Source organism: Bison bison, unplaced genomic scaffold (genome assembly GCF_000754665.1).
Source record: "Bison bison bison isolate TAMUID 2011002044 unplaced genomic scaffold, Bison_UMD1.0 scf7180017864145, whole genome shotgun sequence".
Taxonomy (NCBI): domain Eukaryota; kingdom Metazoa; phylum Chordata; class Mammalia; order Artiodactyla; family Bovidae; genus Bison; species Bison bison.
Window position 1 is genome coordinate 6,985,278 of NW_011494717.1, and position 20,804 is coordinate 7,006,081.

At 36.7% G+C, this 20,804-nt stretch overlaps 1 protein-coding gene across 1 annotated transcript in view; it reads left to right on the top strand.

Moving 5' to 3' along the window:
• Positions 1 to 20,804, top strand: part of NCOA1 (nuclear receptor coactivator 1) — a 218,178-nt gene that overhangs the window by 163,553 nt on the left and 33,821 nt on the right. Inside the window, exons 13-17 of the mRNA XM_010840686.1 lie at positions 1 to 261; positions 3,970 to 4,150; positions 15,722 to 15,839; positions 17,090 to 17,258; positions 18,252 to 18,566. The exon at positions 1 to 261 is cut by the window's left edge and continues 4 nt beyond it. Coding sequence (XP_010838988.1) covers positions 1 to 261; positions 3,970 to 4,150; positions 15,722 to 15,839; positions 17,090 to 17,258; positions 18,252 to 18,566 — 1,044 coding nt within the window. The remainder of the gene's footprint in view (positions 262 to 3,969; positions 4,151 to 15,721; positions 15,840 to 17,089; positions 17,259 to 18,251; positions 18,567 to 20,804) is intronic.

Sequence of the window (20,804 nt, forward strand, 5' to 3'; positions counted from 1 at the left end):
TCAGTGACTGGACAGGTCCAGGGAAATTCCAGTGTAAAACTGGAACTGGATGCTTCCAAGAAAAAAGAATCAAAAGACCATCAGCTCCTACGCTACCTTTTAGATAAAGATGAGAAAGATTTAAGATCTACTCCGAACCTGAGCCTGGATGATGTAAAGGTGAAGGTGGAAAAGAAAGAACAGATGGATCCTTGTAACACAAACCCAGCCCCCATGACCAAACCTGCTCCTGAGGAAATTAAACTGGAGTCACAGAGCCAGGTAGGTAATTCTTTACTTCATAGAATGAACATTCCTAGTTATTTTTCTCTTTTCTTTTATTTTGTTCCATGCATCGACTATATTTGGATTCAGGCTATGTTTTGCCCTATCCATTGGGCACATATTAAAAGATTAATATCAATGGTTGAAAACCCACAGGATACCCTCAAAAGTTCTCTTTGGAACCTTGGAGGGTTACCATATTTAGTGTGGCTTTCTAAGAAAGTAGATGTTTCTTTCGATAAAGTCATAGTTCACATCTTTGTAGATTTTAGAAAAAATACCTTCCCTGCCCCCTCCTCTCATCTCTCCATCTATTAAATCCAGCTCTTTCAGAATAGAGCCCAGAAACTTGTATTTTAAAGACTTCCCAGAGAACTCTGATAGGTAACTAAGTTTGGGAACCTCTGATGTAAATGAAATGAGAGAGAAATGTGAGGAGGTGGACACGGGTACCTAGTCTGGCTTGCTTTGCTATTTAATTTCCTTTGAAACATTTTCTAAAGTCATTTTCCTTCTCACTCTAACCACTCTCAACCCCCAGCCCCCATCAGATAGAGACTTTGAGTATTCCAGATAGTAGGCTATATAACATGCTCTGAAACAGAAGTAAATACAAATAAACCTTTGTGTAATTGTTATGGATCAGAAACCTCTGTGTTTAGGCTGGGGTAGCGAGTGGTGAAAAGTAATAGGCAGCTTCATTTATTGAATAATTGCAGCGGATTCTGAAGGAATTTAAGAAAAGCAGAAAATGTGATTCCTCCCCGCTAGAAGTATATACATTATTTAGACAGAATATAGACATCCATGAAATAGCTGAGAATGTATTTACAAAGCAGTTTATTAATAAGATTCTTCCTTGTGAAACCAAATTCACACTTAGTATGTATAGGTACTAGAGTTTCTTGAGTCAGTTTTATTTTTTGCCCTTATCTCCCAGAAGCCTCTCTCTTCTCTCAGGCATACTACATTCTAGGTACATGGAAGCCCTTCCTATTCCTGGGATAAGCCATGTCTCTTCTAAGTATCTTCTGCCTTGCTCTCCTTTCTATGTCTGCTGAACTTCTACTCATCCTTTAAACACAGTTCACAATCATTCACACACAATACACAATCATTTCTGTAAAGCTTCCTACAGTAGCTCTAGTTAGACATTCTTTTCCTCGAATGCTCAGTGTCTCTGTATTGTCTCTGTTTACTATTTGTAATGACACTGTTTTGGTTATTTCTATATACATTTACTCTTTGAGAAGGTTGTCCTATGTTTCTTGGTACAGCTAAACTAATGTCATGTTTCTAAGCTGAATAATAGCTTTAAATAACTACATTAAAATTCTCAGTCTTTAAAATTGACTTCAAAAGTAACAGCTTTATAAGAAAATGCCATTGTATACTACCTTGGCACATCTGTTTTGGTGTACATACATGCACTTCTGCTGAGTTTATACCTGGGGGTTGGAATTACAGGATCATAAAATATGTGTGTGTTCATCTTTAGCAGATAATGCTAGTTTTTCCAGGGTATGAGAATTCCTTCTAGTTGTTCCATGTCCTTATTAATACTTGGTGTTGTCTATCTTTTTAACTTCTAGCCATTCTGGGATCTGTGTAGTGATATTTCATAGTTTTAATTTGCCTTTCCCTAATAAATATCTGGACTTCCCAGGTGGCACTGGTAGTAAAGAACCCTCCTTCCAACGCAGGACACATAGAAATGCAGGTTCGATCCCTGGGTTGGGAAGATCCCCTGGAGGAGGGCATGGCAACCCACTCCAGTGTTCTTGCCTGGAGAATCCCATTGACAGTGGAGCCTGGTCGGCTACAGTCCATAGGGTTGCAGACGGTTGTACACTATTGAAGCGACTTAGCACACAATAAATATTTATTGGTCATTTGGATGTTTTCTTTTGTAAATATCTTTTGAAGTGTTTTGCCCATTTTCCCAATATGTTGTATTTTTCCTATTGATGTGTAAGAGTTCTTTATACATTTTGGGTGAGTCATTTATTGGTTATATATTTACAGATGTCTTCTCTATACTGTGCCCTGCCTTTTCTCCCTGTTAATGGTGCTTTTTGATGAAGTCAAGTTCTTCATTTTAATGTAGACTCCAAATTGTCAGTTTTTCCCTTTTTGATTAGTACTTTTTGCACGTGCCGCAAAAGATGTGTTTAAAATAGTCATAGTAGTTTTACTTATATTAGCCCAAAACCAGAAAAATTTCCCAAATCCATCACTAGAATTGATAAATATATATTGTAGCATATTTGTACAATGGGACACTATTCAGCAACAGAAACAAAACGAACTACTGCTACCTGGAGCAGCATGTCTAAACTTCAGAAATGTAATGTGAAAGAAGCCAGACGTTTAAAAAAATATGTACATGTAATTTTACAATCTAGGAAGGGATTTTAGTTGAATTAAGTAATAAAACCCAAACAGCTAGACATTTTATGTTTATGAATTATCTTAAGGTAACCGTCATGGAATAATGTTGTGAAATAAAGGTCAGTTTTCTCCTATGCCTAACCACAGACAGATGTAAGAACTCCCTACCTATGATAGAAACTACATTTCCTACTCTGTTAAGTCTTTAAATGAGAAGTGACCTTTCTGGGATATTTGAAGCTATGCTATGCTATGCTAAGTCACTTCAGTCGTGTCCGACCCTGTGCGACCCCATAGATGGCAGCCCACCAGGCTCCCCCATCCCTGGGATTCTCCAGGCAAGAACACTGGAGTGGGTTGCCATTTCCTTCTCCAATGCATGAAAGTGAAAAGTGAAAGTAAAGTCGCTCAGTCGTGTCTGACTCTTAGTGACCCCATGAATTGCAGCCTAACAGGCTCCTCCGTCCGTGGAATTTTCCAGGCAAGAGTACTGGAGTGGGGTGCCATTGCCTTCTCTGATATTTGAAGCTAATATTCATTAAAAAAAATTTCACAAACTTTAAGAAATTATTTTTAAAAAGTATGTCAATGTAAATTTTTAAAAAGTATGTCAACGTAAATGTATTTTTTACTCCTTCATAAAGTAATCCATTTTATAAAATTTTGAAAAATATGACAGGAAAAAATCACTCATGATGTTATTGTCATAACACAGTACTCTCAATATCTCTTTCCAGTTCAATCTTTTTCCAGTGCGTACATTTTATACCAAAATATAATAGATAAGCACCGTGTGTATGTTGTCTTATATCCTGCAGTGTATCAGTACCATAAACTTCCACATTTTGTTCCAGTGTTCAGTTCAGTTTAGTTCAGTCGCTCAGTCGTGTCTGACTCTTTGCGACCCCATGAATCACAGCACGCCAGGCCTTCCTGTCCATCACCAACTTCCAGAGTTCACTCAAACTCACGTCCACTGAGTCAGTGATGCCATCCAGCCATCTCATCCTCTGTCGTCCCCTTCTCCTCTTGCCCCCAATCCCTCCCAGCATCAGAGTCTTTTCCAATGAGTCAACTCTTCGCATGAGGTGGCCAAAGTACTGGAGTTTCAGCTTCAGCATCATTCCTTCCAAAGAAATCAAGTGTTAGGTCATGTTATTTCATTGAGGCCCCAGTCTTTCTAATTATTTCTTCTTTCTTCATTCTCTCATAGTCACACTCAATTCATGTATTTTAAAGGAACAACTTGTTTTCTAGTTTCTTTCAGGTGAAAGTGTAGAATGTGTTTCCTCTAACTTTGATTTCCGTTCTTAGTTTACAGCTGACCTTGACCAGTTTGATCAGTTACTTCCGACGCTGGAGAAGGCACCACAGTTGCCAGGCCTATGTGAGACAGAGAGGATGGATGGCGCAGTCAGCAATGTGGCCATCAAATCGGAGATCCTGCCATCTGCACTTCAGTCCACCTCTGCCAGGCCCACTTCCAGGCTGAACAGTATGTGTTGGGGACAGAACTTCATTTTAAACGTTTAATGATGATATGGATTAGAGCTTTGTCCCTCATAATTATTGCACAGACCTTTTGTTTATTGGGAGTGAAGTATCTTTTCATTAATGCCACAGTAAGTAGTATATAGTTGATTTTAGATATATGAATGTCACTCGTCTTGTGTATTTTAAGTTATAGTACAACCTCTACTTTTTAATAGGTAATTTTAAGGTGAGCAGTTGATATTGAGTAATTTTACGTTCTTACCCAACCTTTCCATAGTAGGACTTTCAGAAGTATAATGTTGGGTCAGATTATGTTTCCAAAGTGTCTTCTTGAATACTGGCTCCATAAATTGTGGAGAAAAGTATTTTGTGCTGACATACACTGGGTAAATGCTTCGTGACATATATATCATTCCTTAGTGTATATTAGAGGTTTTATGAAGTCCTGTGTTAGAGAAACTAGTTTAGTTTTTTTATTTTTTTGCTTTATCTTCATGCCAGTTTCTTTTTTAATTCTTAAAAAATTACACGTTTTAAAGTTTACACTCCATTTACAATTATTATAGAATATTGACTATATTCCCCATGTTGTATAATACATCCTTGTTGCCTATCTTACGATTTAAATTAAATATTTCTTTAACCCAACATTTACCAAACTTTTCTTGATCATGGAATTCCTTTTGTCAAGTAATATGTGTTACCCCACAGAATGAGTTTTTCATGGAGACAACTGTGTTGAAATAGGTCATGACTGCTCTCGCCCATGTTAATATTTTCCTACTTAAGAGACACTTTGAATAGTATATTTCCAGTTCATGAAGATAGATCTATTATATTATTTTCACCTGTCAGATTTGAAGTTGAAATAATAGTGGTGATAATTCCATTGTGTGACCTTGAAAGTAAAGGAAACTAACCAGCTCACTTTGAAAATTTGCCTATCCCTCGTCTCATGGGACCAGATGTGGGGCTTGTTTATTTCAGTCATACCTCAGCTTTTAGCTATCATGACACAATTCCTGAAAGCTTACCAAGATTTCTAGGCATTTGGAAAGAAAAATCTCAAATCATCTCTGACATTTTGGGAAGCAGTTTTTCAGCTGACCAGAACACTAGATGAGAGCAGAAGCCTAGGTTGAAGTCTCACATTTCCCATTTATTATTAATAACAGTTATACCTTCAACAAATGAATTTTCTGAGCCTCGTTCTCTTTATCTACAAAATAAGGATGTGTTATTGTTCAGTTGCTTGAGTCATTCCCGACTATTTGTGACCCCACACACTGCAGCACGCCAGGCTCCCCTGTCCTTCGCCTTCTCCTGGAGCTTGCCCAGACTCATGTCTGTTGAGTCAGTGAGGCCATCAGCTGTCTTGGCCTCTGTCGTCCCCTTCTCCTCCTGCCTTCGATCCTTCCTAGCACTGGGGTCTTTTCCAACGAGTCAGCTCTTTTATTATTATAAAATAAGAATTAGATGAAATGATTTCAGAAGTCTTCTAATTGAAATTAGACTCCAGACTCTGGGATATCAGGCACAGGTGGGGAAACAATGAGATATAAGGCCAAAAGGAGATAGAATAAGAGTTTGTAAATTGATTGGTTCAATCCTGGTCCTTCCCCTTCTGATGTGGAAAACTGGAGGAGTTCTCTTGAGAGATACCACTTGGCCAAAAGAAGATGTTGGGATGTGGATATCTATGGGGAAATCCCTAAAGTGCAAAGGTCATGCTGCCATCTTAAATATCCAACAGTGGGACTTACCTGGTGGTCCGGTAGTTAAGACTCTGTGCTTCCAATGCAGGGGGCACAGGTTCGACCCCTGCTCAGAGAACGAAGATCCCACATGCCAAATGACATGACCAAAAAATAAAAGTAAATAAAATAACAGTAATAAGTGTCCAACAGTGAAGGCTGCAAGCAGGCACAAGCCTTACACAGAACCCAGCCAGTCAGTGTTTTAGAACACTGCATCTGTTCAGAGCAAACACAGCCAAAGACCATCAGGACTTGAAGCCTGTAACATAAAAGAGAGCAAACTAACCAGACAAAAAGAGTATACAGTGGAAATATATAATGAATATATGGATTAACAATTTTGGAAAAGATACGTCATCCATGAATAGCATCAGAAGAAAAAAAGGACAAAAGCAAGAAAGGACTTTTGGAAATTAGATATCCAAAATTTTTAAATTTCAAGAGAAATATTAGAAAATTAGACTGAGAAAATCTTTCAGAGAAAGCAAAAGACAAATAGAAAGTAGGCAATAAAAAGTTAGGTTGACCTACAAGAGCCAATAGCGATTGATAAAAATTTCAGAAACAGTCAGGGGAAAAGAGCTTTCCAGGTGGCTCTATGGTAAAGAACCTGCCTGCCAATGCAGGAGACACAAGAGATGTGGGTTCAATCCCTGGAGAATCCCATGGACAGAGGAGCCTGAAGGGCTATAGGCCATAGGGTTGCACAGAGTCAGACATGACTGAAGTGACTTACCATGTAGCATGCATGAGTGGGGAAGATGGAAAAGAAGATATTTTCAAACCAAAAAAAAAAAAAAAGAATTTTCTAGAACTGAAGGACATAATTCTTCAGAGTGAAATGATTCAACAAGTATTCAACACACACACACACACACACAAAACCGGTACCAAAACTTACTATCATGTAATTCTAAAACATCAGAGATAAAGATTCTAAAAGCTTGCAGAGAGATGTGAATTGTATACAGTGAATTGTAATGACCAAAACTTGGAAGCTGTCAAGCCACAGAAAGACATGGAGAAACCTTAAATGAATATTGCTGAGTGAAAGAAACCAACCTGAAAAGGTTACGTATTTATGATTCCAACTATATGGCATTTTGGCAAAGGCAAAACTAGAGACAGTAAAAAGATTAGTGGTTGCCAGGGAGAGGGATAAATCGGTGGAATGTGGGTAGTTTTTAGAGCAGTGAACCTATTCTGTATGATACTGTAATGGTGGATACGTGTTATTTTACATTTATCAAAACCACTAGAATGAGCAACACAAAGAGTGAACCCTAATGTAAACTGTGGGCTTTATTTAATGAAAATGTGCCAATATTCATCTATTCTAACAAATATACCACACTAATGTAAGATGTTAATAATAGGGGAAACAGCCCAATCTAAAAAATGGGCAAAGAATTTTAAAATATACTTCATAAAATAAGATATGAAAGTTGCAAGTAGCACATAAGAAGATAGTCAGTGTTTTTAACCATCAAGGAAATGTGAATTAAAACTCTAATGCAGTGCTGCTACATACTCATTGAAATATCTAGCATTTAAAAAACTGACAAAACAAAATGATAGCAAAGATGTGGGGCAACTTGAACTTTGGTGTTGCTGGTAGCAATGTAAAAGGGTAAAACAGATTTGGAAAATTGTTCAGCCATTTCTCTTAAACATGCTTTTACCGTGTGACCCAACAATTCAACTCTTAGTTATTGGAGACAGAGCCAGATGAAAGCATGTGTTCATCAAAAACTTGACCACAAATGTTCACATAGCTTTATTCATGATAGTCTCAAACTGGAAACAGTTTGAATGTTCATCAACAAGGAAATGGCTTATTTATAAAATGGAATACTGCTCAGCAGTGAAAAGGAAGGGACTGTTAGTACAGGGTATGAATTGGTCTCAAAAATATGAGTGAAAAAAGTAAAGATCATTGGTTGCCAGTGGTGAGGTCAAAGTAGGGAAGATTGATAGCCAAGGAGCTTGAGGGAATTTTTAAAGGTGATAGAAATATTCTGTTTTCCTGATTGAGGTGGAAGATTATGTATGGGTTTATACTTTTGCCAAGTTTATTGAACTGTACACTGAAAATCAGTGCATATTGTTTTATATGAACTCTATGTTAATAAAGTTTATTTTAGAAATACCAGGGGTTAGAATGATTTCTGACCTGTAATCAGGCATCCAACTTCCAGTAGTTGTGAAGGCTGAAATAAAGACATTTTTGGATATAAAAGGGCACAAATACTTGCATAGTATGTTTACCTTCTGTAGTTAAGGCCCTTGAGGATATATTGGGTTGGCCAAAAAGTTCATTCGGATTTTCTGACAAACTTTTTTGCCAACCCATACTTCAGGAAACAGGAAGAAAACCAAAAAAGAGAGGCTTACAGGGTTCAGGGAAACAGAGGATCTGAAAAGAAGTCCAGGAATGATAGGTCATCAGCCAGATTAGAGAACAACACATGTAAATTCGAGTAGCAGGTCCAAGTCTTCTGAAAAGACGGCCTCCAAGGAACAAATGAAATTTCTCTCTGAGTTTATAAAAAAGATGATTCATAGATTCATGTCAAAAATGTTGAAGCATCTGAAAAAGTCTCTAAGAAAAGTAGGAAAATGAAAAAAATAAACTAATTGTTAACTCAAGAAAAATGAAAGCATGATATAAGAAGGGATGTTTGTATACAATATGACTTAGCAGTAAGTAATATTTGCATAGTTCTAAGAATCTAAATATTAGCATTTTATGTAAAAAAAGCAATGATCTCTGTTAGGGAATTGGGAACATAGAAGGTAGTAAGAGTAGTAGATGTGAGAGAACTGAAACCCCATCTATCATGATGGGGAGTCAGAAACTTAAAATGGAGATATTTTAGAAATAGGCAGTTGCCAAAGAAAACAGACAAGTTGTGAATGGTTGTCTCTGTTGAAAGGGGAGTAATCAAAGGGTCAGAAGGGGCAAGACAGAAAACTGCTTTTATTCATAGACCTTTTGGTTCTGACTTTTAAAGTTTTGTATATGTGTTAATTTGATGAAAATTAAAGTTAATAAAAATAGAAAGTGTCTTCTAGCTCTCCAGTCTGTGAAAGTGGAATGTTTTTCATTCCTAATCCGTCTTGAGTCAAATAGCTCTTTTTTCTCTCTTGAGATTTCCTCCCCTGAATACAGCTTTATGTACATGTGCTCAGTCAGTCAGTCATGTCCAACTCTTTGAAACCCCATGGACTGTAGCCCACCAGGCTCCTCTGTCTATGGGATTTTCCAGGCAAAAATACTGGAGTAGGTTGTCATTTTCTCCTCTAGGGTATCTTCTCAACCCAGGGATTGAACCTGCATCTCTTGCCTCTCCTGCATTGTTAGGCGGATTCTTTACCACTAGTAGCACCTGGAAGAGTTTGTAAATAGGCCAGACACCTGCTCCTTGGAAGAAAAGCTATGACCAACCTAGACAGTATATTAAAAAGCAGAGATATTACTTTACCAACAAAGGTCCATCTAGTCAAAGCTATGGTTTTTTCCAGTAGTCAAGTATGGATGTGAGAGCTGGACTTATAAAGAAAGCTGAGCAACGAAGAATTGATGCTTTTGAACTGTGGTGTTGGAGAAGACTCTTGAGAGTCCCTTGGACTGCAAGGTGATCCAGTCCATCCTAAAGGAAAACAGTCCTGAATATTCATTTGAAGGACTGATGCTGAAGCTGAAACTTCAGTACTTTGGCCACCTGATGTGAAGAACCAACTCATCGGAAAAGACCCTGATGCTGGGAAAGATTGAAGGCGGGAGGAGAAGGGGACAACAGAGCATGAGATGGTTGGATGGCATCACCGACTTGATGGACATGAGTTTGAGTAAGCTCTGGGACGTGGTGATGGACAGGAAGGCCTGGCGTGCTACAGTCCATGGGGTTGCAAACAGTCAGACACGACTGAGCAACTGAACTGAACTGATCTGATCTGAGTAGGTTGTCAGTCCGTTCAGACTGAGTGACTGAACTAACTGAACTGACACCAGAATCTGTTAAACTTTGTGCTGTAGTGTTGCTGAAAGCCAGAAAGAGAGGGGTGAAATGAGGTAAATGAGGAGAGGGTGATCACTGCAGACTGTGTTTCCATGCAAACAGGAAAGAAACAAGGAGAAGAGAAAGGAAAAGAGGACAAAGGACTGGAGAAAGAAAAAAGAAGATGAGGACAAAAATATAATAACTCATAAAGGGAAGAGAATAGCCTCTGAGTCTCTGCCACCTCTAGCCTCTACACTGTCCACCACCACCTTTCACCCGAGCCAGACTCCATTATCAGATGGCTGATTCCACGTCTTAACTTTGTGCCCAAAGGTCTCGCATAAGACAGTTGAACTATTCACCACCTATTCGAACTCCTGGATCTATCTGCCATGTCACTTATCTTTTCTGTCACACTTACCTTGCCCTTGCCCATTTGCACTGTATTCCGAGAGTCTCTGGGCCAGATTTTTCAGATCAAAACTGAATCTTCAACCATATCCATCCTGTTCCTCAGTCAGTCTGTTGAGTTCTTTAAATTGTAGCAATCATGTGTATGGAAATTTTTTTCATAGAAGTCTATTGCCTTTTATATATATGATAGACTTTTAAATCTGTGTATTGATTAATTTGGCATACTCCATTTTTTGTAACAATCCTTTTTTCTTCAAAGTTTGTTTCTCCGTTAAATTTGCCGTCTTTCCTTCCTGCTGTTGACTTTTCTTGAATGTTTTGGTGAACCAGGGCTATCTGTGTATGTATACTGAAAAAGACCTAGAATGAAACACCGTGGTAGCTGAAGTGTCTCTTCAGCTAAAGTGAGAGGCCCTTTGGCTCTGGCAGTGAATGTAGCTTCTGATTATAGAAGCCCTGGTGCTCAGTTGTTGTTGTGAAGGAGTCGGGGCTGGTGAGAGGGAAATCCCTCGTGGCAGCCCTCACACCCACTTTGGGAGATTCCCTGGGCAGAACTCCCGCACTGAGTCATGTCCTCACCACTTTAATCCCATGGGCAGACGCCAGAGTCAGCTGCACTCAGAGCAGGGCCTGGTGACAGCTGTTCAGTTGTCCTTTAATTATCCCAGCAATCACCCGTGGCCTGTTCCTTTACTTGTTCAAATGACCACTGAGCCTGGAATTATTCTGGTGTCCCTCTGAGTAAACTCCCTCTTTTGGAAAATCTCCGCTTTTTTCGTAATATAAGTTTTTTAGTTTAGGTGAACTTCTCCATCAGTTTTATCTTTCCATCTGTTTTGTTTTCATTGTTCTAGTTAGCTACCATGTTACTTCTTTTACCTCTCCTTCAGCTGTAGATTTATTGTCCCCTTTCAATTTCCTTTATTTCCATGAAAATTTTGGGTGTATAATAAAATAGAGATGGTAAATCTGTCACATTGAACCAAAAATGTTCCATAGATCTACTTACATACAAGAAAACTAAGGTCCAAAGAAAGAAAACACACACACACAGATAAAAACTTGCCCAAAGTTATCCAGTTAGTGTACGTAGAACCAGGATTTAAATTTCAGCCTGCCTGGTTTCAAAACACATCGTTTATAGGCACACACACACACACACGTACTCCCATGCAGTGTGACCATGTGACTTAAATAATTTTGTTGGAAATGTACTGTAAGAGCACATTAAAAGAATTTAGGAAGATCTTGATCAAAACATATATAATGTGCTCTCTTAGCAGTACCTTCAAAACCTCTGCCATGTCTTTTTGTCTGTCTTCAAATTCCTATATTTTAAATGTGGATTTGACTTTTGAAGTTTTGTGAAGTAATTTGGAGCCAAATTTGTTGATCCAAAAAGAATAATACTTAAAAAAAATCAGAATCAAAGTTAGATGTAGTTAGAAGTATTTTCTTGAATACTTGTATACTAGATAAGACAGTTTTAGAAGAATTCCAAAAATATTTGAACACTGGCAACACTACTGAAGTGAGTGAATGACCTCCTGCTCATTTTTTTGTTCTGTGAACATACACATTCTGAGGTTTAAAATTTTTTTAAATTTTATTAATCTGTAATACACTGAGTGTTGCATAACTAAAAATAAATGTTTCACATAAAACATTTTCAGCATTTAAAAAAATCCATTTTTAGTTCCTTGTTTTTGAGGTTGTGTTTAGTGTTTTGTGACTATTGGTAGGCATCTTTTGCTACTGCAGGACTATAATTAATAATCTTACATAGTACAGATAGTTGACCACATCTAAGAGTATATCTGAACTGTAAATTCTGAACGAAATTGCTGGGTCAAAGCATAGATGGATTTTGCCAAATGGCCTTTCTTATGCCAATTTACAGGGTGATAATGTTCTTCTTTCTACACATCCTTTCTAATCGTTTGAATTATGCACTTTTTCATCTTTGCCAATCTGAAGAGTTTTTTAAGTATCTCAGTGTAGTTTTAATATGTATTTCTTTTATTGTGAAATTAGGTTGATCACTTTTCAGTGCTTTTTTGTGACCTGTTACCTACTGGGTTATTCAGTTTTTATCTTACTGATTTATAGTTCTTTTTGTATAGTAGAGAAATTAGTCAAACACTATAGCTGCTGTGCATAGTTAACAGCCAAATGTAACACAAAACTGAACCAGAATCTCTTTATCAACAGCTGAAGAAAATTAACTGTGAACACCAGAATCACTAGATGCTGAATCAACTCTTAGTGGAGTAAAATGTGCAAAAGCCACTCTCTTGATTTAACAATGCTTTCTACTGTGTGCAGAAGGAGTTTTTAAATTTTTTAATAATATAAGCATTTGTTTGTTTTTCTAGCTGAAATCACTATGGCTAATGGGGATATAAGATTTTATTTTAACCATATTTAAAATGGAGAAAATATGATGCTGAATCCTTTGCACAGATTATTAAAAAAATAAACAGCTTGATCAGGAGTCCGTAATAGCTTGTTTTCTACCCCCACATCAGCTGCCTCTCTCCAGCAGAGACGAGTAAACACAGTAATGTGTCCCTTTGAAAATCACTATGCCTGTCTTGTGTAACATATATACATACTTACTCATGTTTGTATCAGAAACACAAACATGACCAAAAGTAGTAGGTTTATTCCTTGGATAAAGAGAGATAAATTGTGTATTTTGTAAAACATTCCAGCAAATTGAATTTTTTTTTAAAGAAGTCAGTTTCTAAAAGAAGTCCTAAAATGTTAAAGTGACCTTTAGAATAAAAAACAGCTTCTTTTAAGTATATAGCCTATGCAAACAAAACTTATAATTGAATCAGTGATTGATTGGGTTTTTTTCCCCTAGTCACCAAATTTAGCACAATTACTTTATTTTGAAAATATTTTATCCAACTTGTTTTCATAATCTTTTTTCCCATCAAGACTACTGTGAGATACTATGTCCTGTTACTGAGTCAAATAAACTATTCTATGATACTAAGTCTAGATGGTAGACAGCCATGTAAATTTTCTTTGACTCTTAAATATAATGATTTTGTTTATGTTAGATTTCTAAAATGGAATAAGACAGGAATTATTGTGCAGAGCAGAGCAAAGGGACAACTTCAGATAATCTTCTCTGACCAACTTTCTGATTGAAATAATGAGAAGAATTAAGTGATTACTTTCCATTCACCTTTTATTGTTGTTGTTCGGTATTTTGCTTTTTTTCCCCCAGAATCATACAGAATTTGGTTTCTCTATCATTTGTCATTCTAGAGAAGACAAGTTTAATTGCAAGCTATAATTTTTTGTATTTAGAAGTGAATGTGCTTTTATGTGCACTCCTATATTTCATTCATAGTAAATATTGAGTATATTTCAATATGTAGTCAAGTTAGATTAATTGAGCCTAACATGTTTTATGCAGTTAATAATTATCAATGTGCAGCATTAAATAAGTTTGAGGGGCATCCTTAAATCTACTTATCTCCATTCATTAAAATGAGGAATTCTACCTAATTGTATATTTTCTCAAGCCACTAAGGCATTTTTAGTTTTTGTTAGTTTACTAGGGCTGCCATAATAATAAAATACCACAGACCAGTGACTTAAACAATAGACATTTATTTTCTCACAAGCTGAAGGCTGGAAGTTCAGGTTGAGGAGGGTCAGTAGGTTTGCTGTCTTCTGATGCCTCTTTCACTAGCTTGCAGATAGCTTTCTTCTTGCTGTGTCCTCATGGTCATCTCTCTTCTGTGTCATCTCTGTCCTAATCACCTCTTCTTATAACACCAGTTATACTGAAGTGTTTGAAGTAGAGCCACCCTGACAACTCTTAATCACTTCACTCAGAGCCTTGTCCCCAAATATAATGACATTCTGAAGTACTAGAGGTTAGGGCTTTAACATAAATTTTATTCCTTTTCAGGATTACAAATAGCCATCAGAAACATTAAAAGAAAATAAAGTAATCCTTAGTCTCACAACCTAAAATCTACCAAGAATATATAGCTTACTAGATTTATTCTATTAATATATAGAAATTTTATAATATCCTAAGAGTAGACTCCTCCTGAAAATAATGTATTGGATTATACTTTTTTCCTTTTTCATTTATCAACATGTTATAAATATCTATACCATAATTCATTAATGAATGAATTTCTGGAATTTAGGTTCTTTACAGTTTTTTCCCTAATATAAGTAGTAGAGAAGTAATCAAAGCTTTCCAAAAAAATTGTACATACTGCCATCTTCCATTGTACTATAGTGCTCTGGTCAGTTGTGCCCGACTCTTTGCAACCCCAGGGACTGTAGCCCACCAGGCTCTTCTGTCCATAACATTCTCCAGGCAAGAATACTAGAGTGGGTTGCCATTTCTACTCCAGAAGATCTTCCTGCCCCAAGGATCAAACCTGCATCTCCTGTGTCTCTTGTATTGGCAGGCGAATTCTTTACCACTACATCATAAAGCATAACTCAACCTCTTTTTTTCGTTTGTCATCATTATAGACAACAATTATCATACCATTATTGTACAGCTATATTCTCAGTTAACCACTGTAGAGTTTTTTTGTCCATTTACTAAATGGCCCCAGTTTGCAGTGCAGTTTAGCTTCTGATTCTGCCTTTTGTAGAGCATATTTTATCCTTTACTTGCATCTCTCAAACATTTCATGACAGTAGCAGTGTCCCTACTTATTGCATATTCCATACTGGGATTGGGGGCAGGAGGAGAAGGGGACAACAGAGGATGAGATGGCTGGATGGCATCACCGACTCGATGCACATGAGTTTGGGTGAACTCCGGGAGTTGGTGATGGACAGGGAGGCCTGGCGTGCTGCGATTCATGGGGTCGCCAAGAGTCGGACACTACTGAGCGACTGAACTGAATAGGGTATAGACTGAAAAAGCAGTTAACTGAAATTGTTATGATCATTTTTAAAATCAGTAATATCTGAAGAAGTTCTAAGTGATTCTCTTATGGTAATGTATAAAAACCTTTAATATCACATTTTCTTTGCATTTATTTTGTTTACTTATTTATTTATTTGGTTGTGCTGGGTTTTAGTTGTGGCATGTGGCATGTTTGAGTTCCCCAAACAGGGATTGAACCTGGGCTCCCCACATTGGGAGCATGGAGTCTTAGCCACTGGACAACCAGGGAAGTCCAGATTCTGTTTGATTCAAAGAACTTTTCTCACTTTCTCATTTACCTGTTATTATGTCACATTCTAGATAGAGTAAGTTTCTGAATAAGTGACCTTTGTATCATTGAGGTAGTATTTTATAGGGGAAATCTCACTCTACTATATGATATATTACTTCTGAAAAATATTATCATATCTTCTGTTTTAATACATCCTGACTTCTAACCTTTCTTTAACCAGGATTACCTGAACTGGAATTAGAAGCAATTGATAACCAGTTTGGACAACCAGGAACTGGTGATCAGATTCCATGGGCAAATAATACAGTGACAGCTGTAAATCAGAATAAGCCAGAAGAGTGAGTAGTACATTTTGTGTATTATCAAGTAACAGATACCATCTTCTACAGCAAAGAACTGCTTTTCCCAAACTAGATTCCAGTTTGTATTGGTGTTTTATAGATATTAATGGAAGATGAAGGTTTAATGAAAAGAAAAAGATGGGGGAGGACACCAAATCAAACAGATTTATTTACTGCATGACTGCAAGACTAGTGTATATTTTAGTTACCAAGAGATTGATATAGTATGCAGCTTTATTTTTCATCTCTTACTTTGCTTTGATTGATTACCATAAAATTTCTGGGACTGGTAGATGAATTGGCCTCAGCACAACAACTCTATTGCTCTTGAGTTCTTAGTTGTATAACTATTTTGTCCAGCTTTTCTCTTTGTTTGGAGCAAGAATACATAAGAAGGGAAGATACTTTCTACATCTGCTTAGTATCCCCACTTGAGTAGAATTTGATTTCTCAATCCACGCAGGTAGCTCTATTCCAACACATATAGTGCATCTCATATATAGCAACCAAAGGGTGACTAGGTAGCATTGAGTGTGAAGCCTTAATTATGACCTCTAGCCTTGTTTACCTTCCCCAAAGAAGAATCCTTATCATTATAGAAGTAGTATTAGTACTAGTGTAATTTTCTATATATCTTTAAGTTTTATGCATCAATTGATATCAATTGGATTAGACTATGTATTTCCTACATGTAATCAACAATTTGTTGGTTAACACTGAGCATTTTTCTAGTTTGATTTCTTTTGTCATGTTATCAGCATGATTTGATCATCCTTGAAAGTTAAGTAATACATATAATGTGTACTGTTTTCATATGGTTCAATTATCAATAATTAATTGCACCTATAGAATATAAATAGAATAAATAGTATAAAATTTTATTTAGATTAAATTTTTTTTTTTTTTAGTTTTTGGTTGATTTTTATTTTTTACTTGTGTTAAAAACTATTTTCTCTTAACTATGGTTAATTTTTCAGGCTATTTCTGTAAGCTAACATGAAGAACGTGGAAACAAAGTTCAGTGATTGACAAAATAATGAAAAATATATTCAAGCTGCATACCAAATGTTCATAAATTTCTGCACATTAAGTATAGAAAATTTCATTGCATAAGAATTGGTTTTAAAAAAATCTCGGCAATTTCCTAGAACTAGATTTGCATATATGTGTATGTATATTTGTATTCTTAAGGTTGAATACTTATTTGCTACATCAGTCTTTATTTTTCTTATCTTTTGATTCTTCAGCCAGTGTATTAGTTCACAATTAGATGAACTTCTCTGTCCACCAACAACAGTCGAAGGAAGAAATGATGAGAAGGCCCTTCTTGAACAGCTGGTATCCTTCCTCAGTGGAAAAGATGAAACTGAGCTAGCTGAACTAGACAGAGCTTTGGGAATTGACAAGCTTGTTCAGGTATGTACTACAGTTGGCCTTTTTTAGATGATGCAGCCCTGAAAAGCTAGAAGAGTATTTTTAAGCAAGACTTTTTCATATGACTCTCACTGTATGGTAGCTATTTTATAATTTATCCTTGTGAAAGTTATCAAAATATATAATAATTAAATAATGGGCTTTTAAAACAAAAAGCCTGTCATAATAATTACAGAGTTATAGCCTTTTACTATGGAACATAATCTTAGAAGCTTTCCCTAGAATAGAATCCAGATTTTATATTATTCTTATTTTAGGACTTAATTTATCCTTCATTCATGCTAGACTTCAGCCTATATGTTCTATAACATTCCAACTTCTAGGTTAGTATTTTTGAGACTTTGGAGTTAAAAAATCAATTTAGTGCATCATGACCAGCATTTTTTTTAATGGATAGAATAATGTAGAATAAAGACTGTCAGAATGCAGAAAAAGGGAAAGTTGTGTTTCATGAAACTCTGTTTTCAGTTACATACACAAACAGTAGGTCATAATTTAAATTATATTTCTTTCAATAAGTAATAGTCAAAAAGTTTGAAAGCCGTAGCTGTATGGCATTCTGTTAGGTCAGCTGTGAATTTTTTTTTTCAAACAAGATAAAAGCATGAATTCTATATTTGACATAGAAAAATTAATCCCTCCTTTAGGAATCTACTTCTCATGGTAATCTATTCAATTTAACATTTGTTGATTCTTAGGCTTTGCAGTGAGGTTCTTTTCAAACCATTTAGCTTTATTTCATTGATTTAGGGCCTTAATTTTAACCATATTTTCATCTCTCTTTACTGAGATTTTAAACATCCCAGTTAATGTATTATACCATTTCAGAAGCAACTTACATAAGTGATTCCTTTAAGTATTAATAGCAAACTTCTGGAGAGCTCCATATGATCTCAGATCCAAAATTGTATAGAGAAGCATGTCATTCATTGGCAGAAATGTATTTGTAAAATCTTCTGGCTTATTTTCCAACAGGGAGGTGGATTAGATGTATTATCAGAGAGATTTCCACCACAGCAAGCAACACCACCATTGATGATGGAAGAAAGACCCAACCTTTATTCCCAGCCTTATTCTTCTCCTTCGCCTACTGCCAATCTCTCTAGCCCTTTCCAAGGCATGGTCAGGCAAAAACCTTCACTGGGGACTATGCCTGTTCAAGTAACACCTCCTCGAGGTGCTTTTTCACCTGGCATGGGCATGCAGCCCAGGCAGACGCTAAACAGACCTCCAGCTGCACCCAACCAACTTAGACTTCAACTTCAACAACGATTGCAAGGACAACAGCAGGTGAATACCCTTGTTCAACAGGTGTCTTTTTAAAGGGATGTGCTAATAGCTCTATGTAACAAGACAGCCCAAATGCTATTAGATTGACCAAAAGGTTGGTGTGGGTTTTCCATAGGATGTTGTGGAAAAATTCAAATGAATTTTTTGGCCAACCCAATGCACTAAAGGTGTTAAGTCCACTCCCAGACCCTTTATGACACAAAAAGTCATCCTTAGTCTGCTCTGATAAGAATAAGGGTGACTCATTCAATTAAAGACTGCTGGCTCATAACAAAGTCCTTTAACACCAAGAGTTTCAAAGCAATTTACTTCCATTTTTTGAGATAAAAAATATTTAGGATGAACATCTCATATAATTATTAAATTAATAATTTTGAAGCATAGCTTAATTTCTAAAGTAGAGCATCAAGAGATACTGCTGATAAATATTTTCTCTCATGACAAATAATGTGCAGGTGTAATTAGGACTGTATAAGCAGCAGTTATAAGGGTAATCATTAAGAACTAGAAACCCAAATGGCTAAAACTATCCTCTGGGAAATGGGACCAGGAATGTAGGTTGTTGCTTCTGCTGTTATTACTCTTTTATATTTCTTTAGCCATATGTCTGTTTTGCTTTGGATTTTTAAAAAAGCATTTAAAGAAGTTCTCTGGAGCTTTACTAATAGCAGAAGGAAGAGGAAGAAGGAGCTAAATTTATTAGAGCGGCAGCATGATAGAGTTAGCTCTGGTTTCAAGTCCTAGTTCTAACCTTATGTGAGGTGGGTCAGTAGTAAGATTATTTACCGTATTAAAGCCTATGATTTATCATCTTTAAAAAGAATCTAATAAATAATTCCTTTACCTCTTAGGTGGTATGTGGACTAAATGAGATAACATTAATAGATGTTCTTGTTTATTCGCTAAGTCATGTCCCACTCTTTTTCGACCCCATGGATCATAGCCCACCAGGCTTCTCTGTCCATGGGACTTTCCAGGCAAGAATATTGGAGTGGGTTGCCATTTCCTCCTCCAGAGTATCTTCCCAACCCAGGGGTCGAACTCACGTCCCCTGCATTACAGGCGGCAGGCGGATTCTTTATCCCTGAGCCACCAGGGAAGCCATTAATAGATGAAGAGCTCGGATATAAAGCTCTTAACAGAGTGCTTGGCATGTGGTCCCATTTAGTAAATACTCGCTATTTTTATGCAATTATATTCAATAAATATAACAAATAATATAAAATGTGCTTCCATGCTACTTAAAAAGAGGAAGATGATGAAAGGGAGAAAGAAAGAGATGGCATAAGGTGAAAAACTTTTAATGGTAGACTAATAAGGAATAATTTTTAAATGTTAGGGTGAAATAAAAGACACAAAGGGAAATTAAGGGAAGAGAAGGAAAAAGAGAAACAAAGCGAGGGTATAGTATTAATAATATGTTCTGAATATGACTTAAGATAAACTGCTTCTTGTTATAACTTGGCATTCATCATTAGACAGCACAAGAATAAGAAATACTTACTAGCTCCCCTGTATTTAATTTTTCACAGAACATGTTTATAGTGACTGTACCAGGTCCTGAGAGGAATGCAAAGAATAAAGAGATAGAGGCAGTTTTCAGAGCTTATCGTCAGCCTGGGGTATTCAAAACTTATTCAGCCCTCTGTATCTTCAGGTTCCGCATCTGCAGATTATACCAACTGTGGTTCAGAAAGAGGTTTTTTGTTTTTGATTTTTTTAATTCTAGATGAGAAACAAAACTTTTGGCAATAAAAACTGCTTGATAAAAGAATAAGCTTCCTTAAGGAAATCTTTGTCTTGGCAATGATTTACATGGTGACTGAATCAGGATTCTCAGCCTCATCACTATTAGCGTTTTGAAACTGGATAATTCTTGTTAAGGGGGTGCTTCTGGTGCATTGGGAGATGTTTAGCAGCATCCCTTGCCTCTACCCAGCAGATACTAAGAGCAGCCCCTCCCCAAGTTGTGATAACCAAAAATGTCCTCATGTATTGCCAACTGTCCTTTATGGGGCAGAATACCCCTGGTTGAGAACTTCTTGACAAGATAATCATCTTTTAGGTTTACTGTAGGAGGACTTCTTGTTAAGGCATTGGGGGAAAAAATCCATTCAGACAGACAAAGTGACAGCAAGCCTTGAATTGTGTGTGTGTGCACGCACATGTGTGAATTTTATACACATAGGCTGGGTTTGTGCTTTTCCACTGGCCACAAGCCCCACATACATCTCCTTT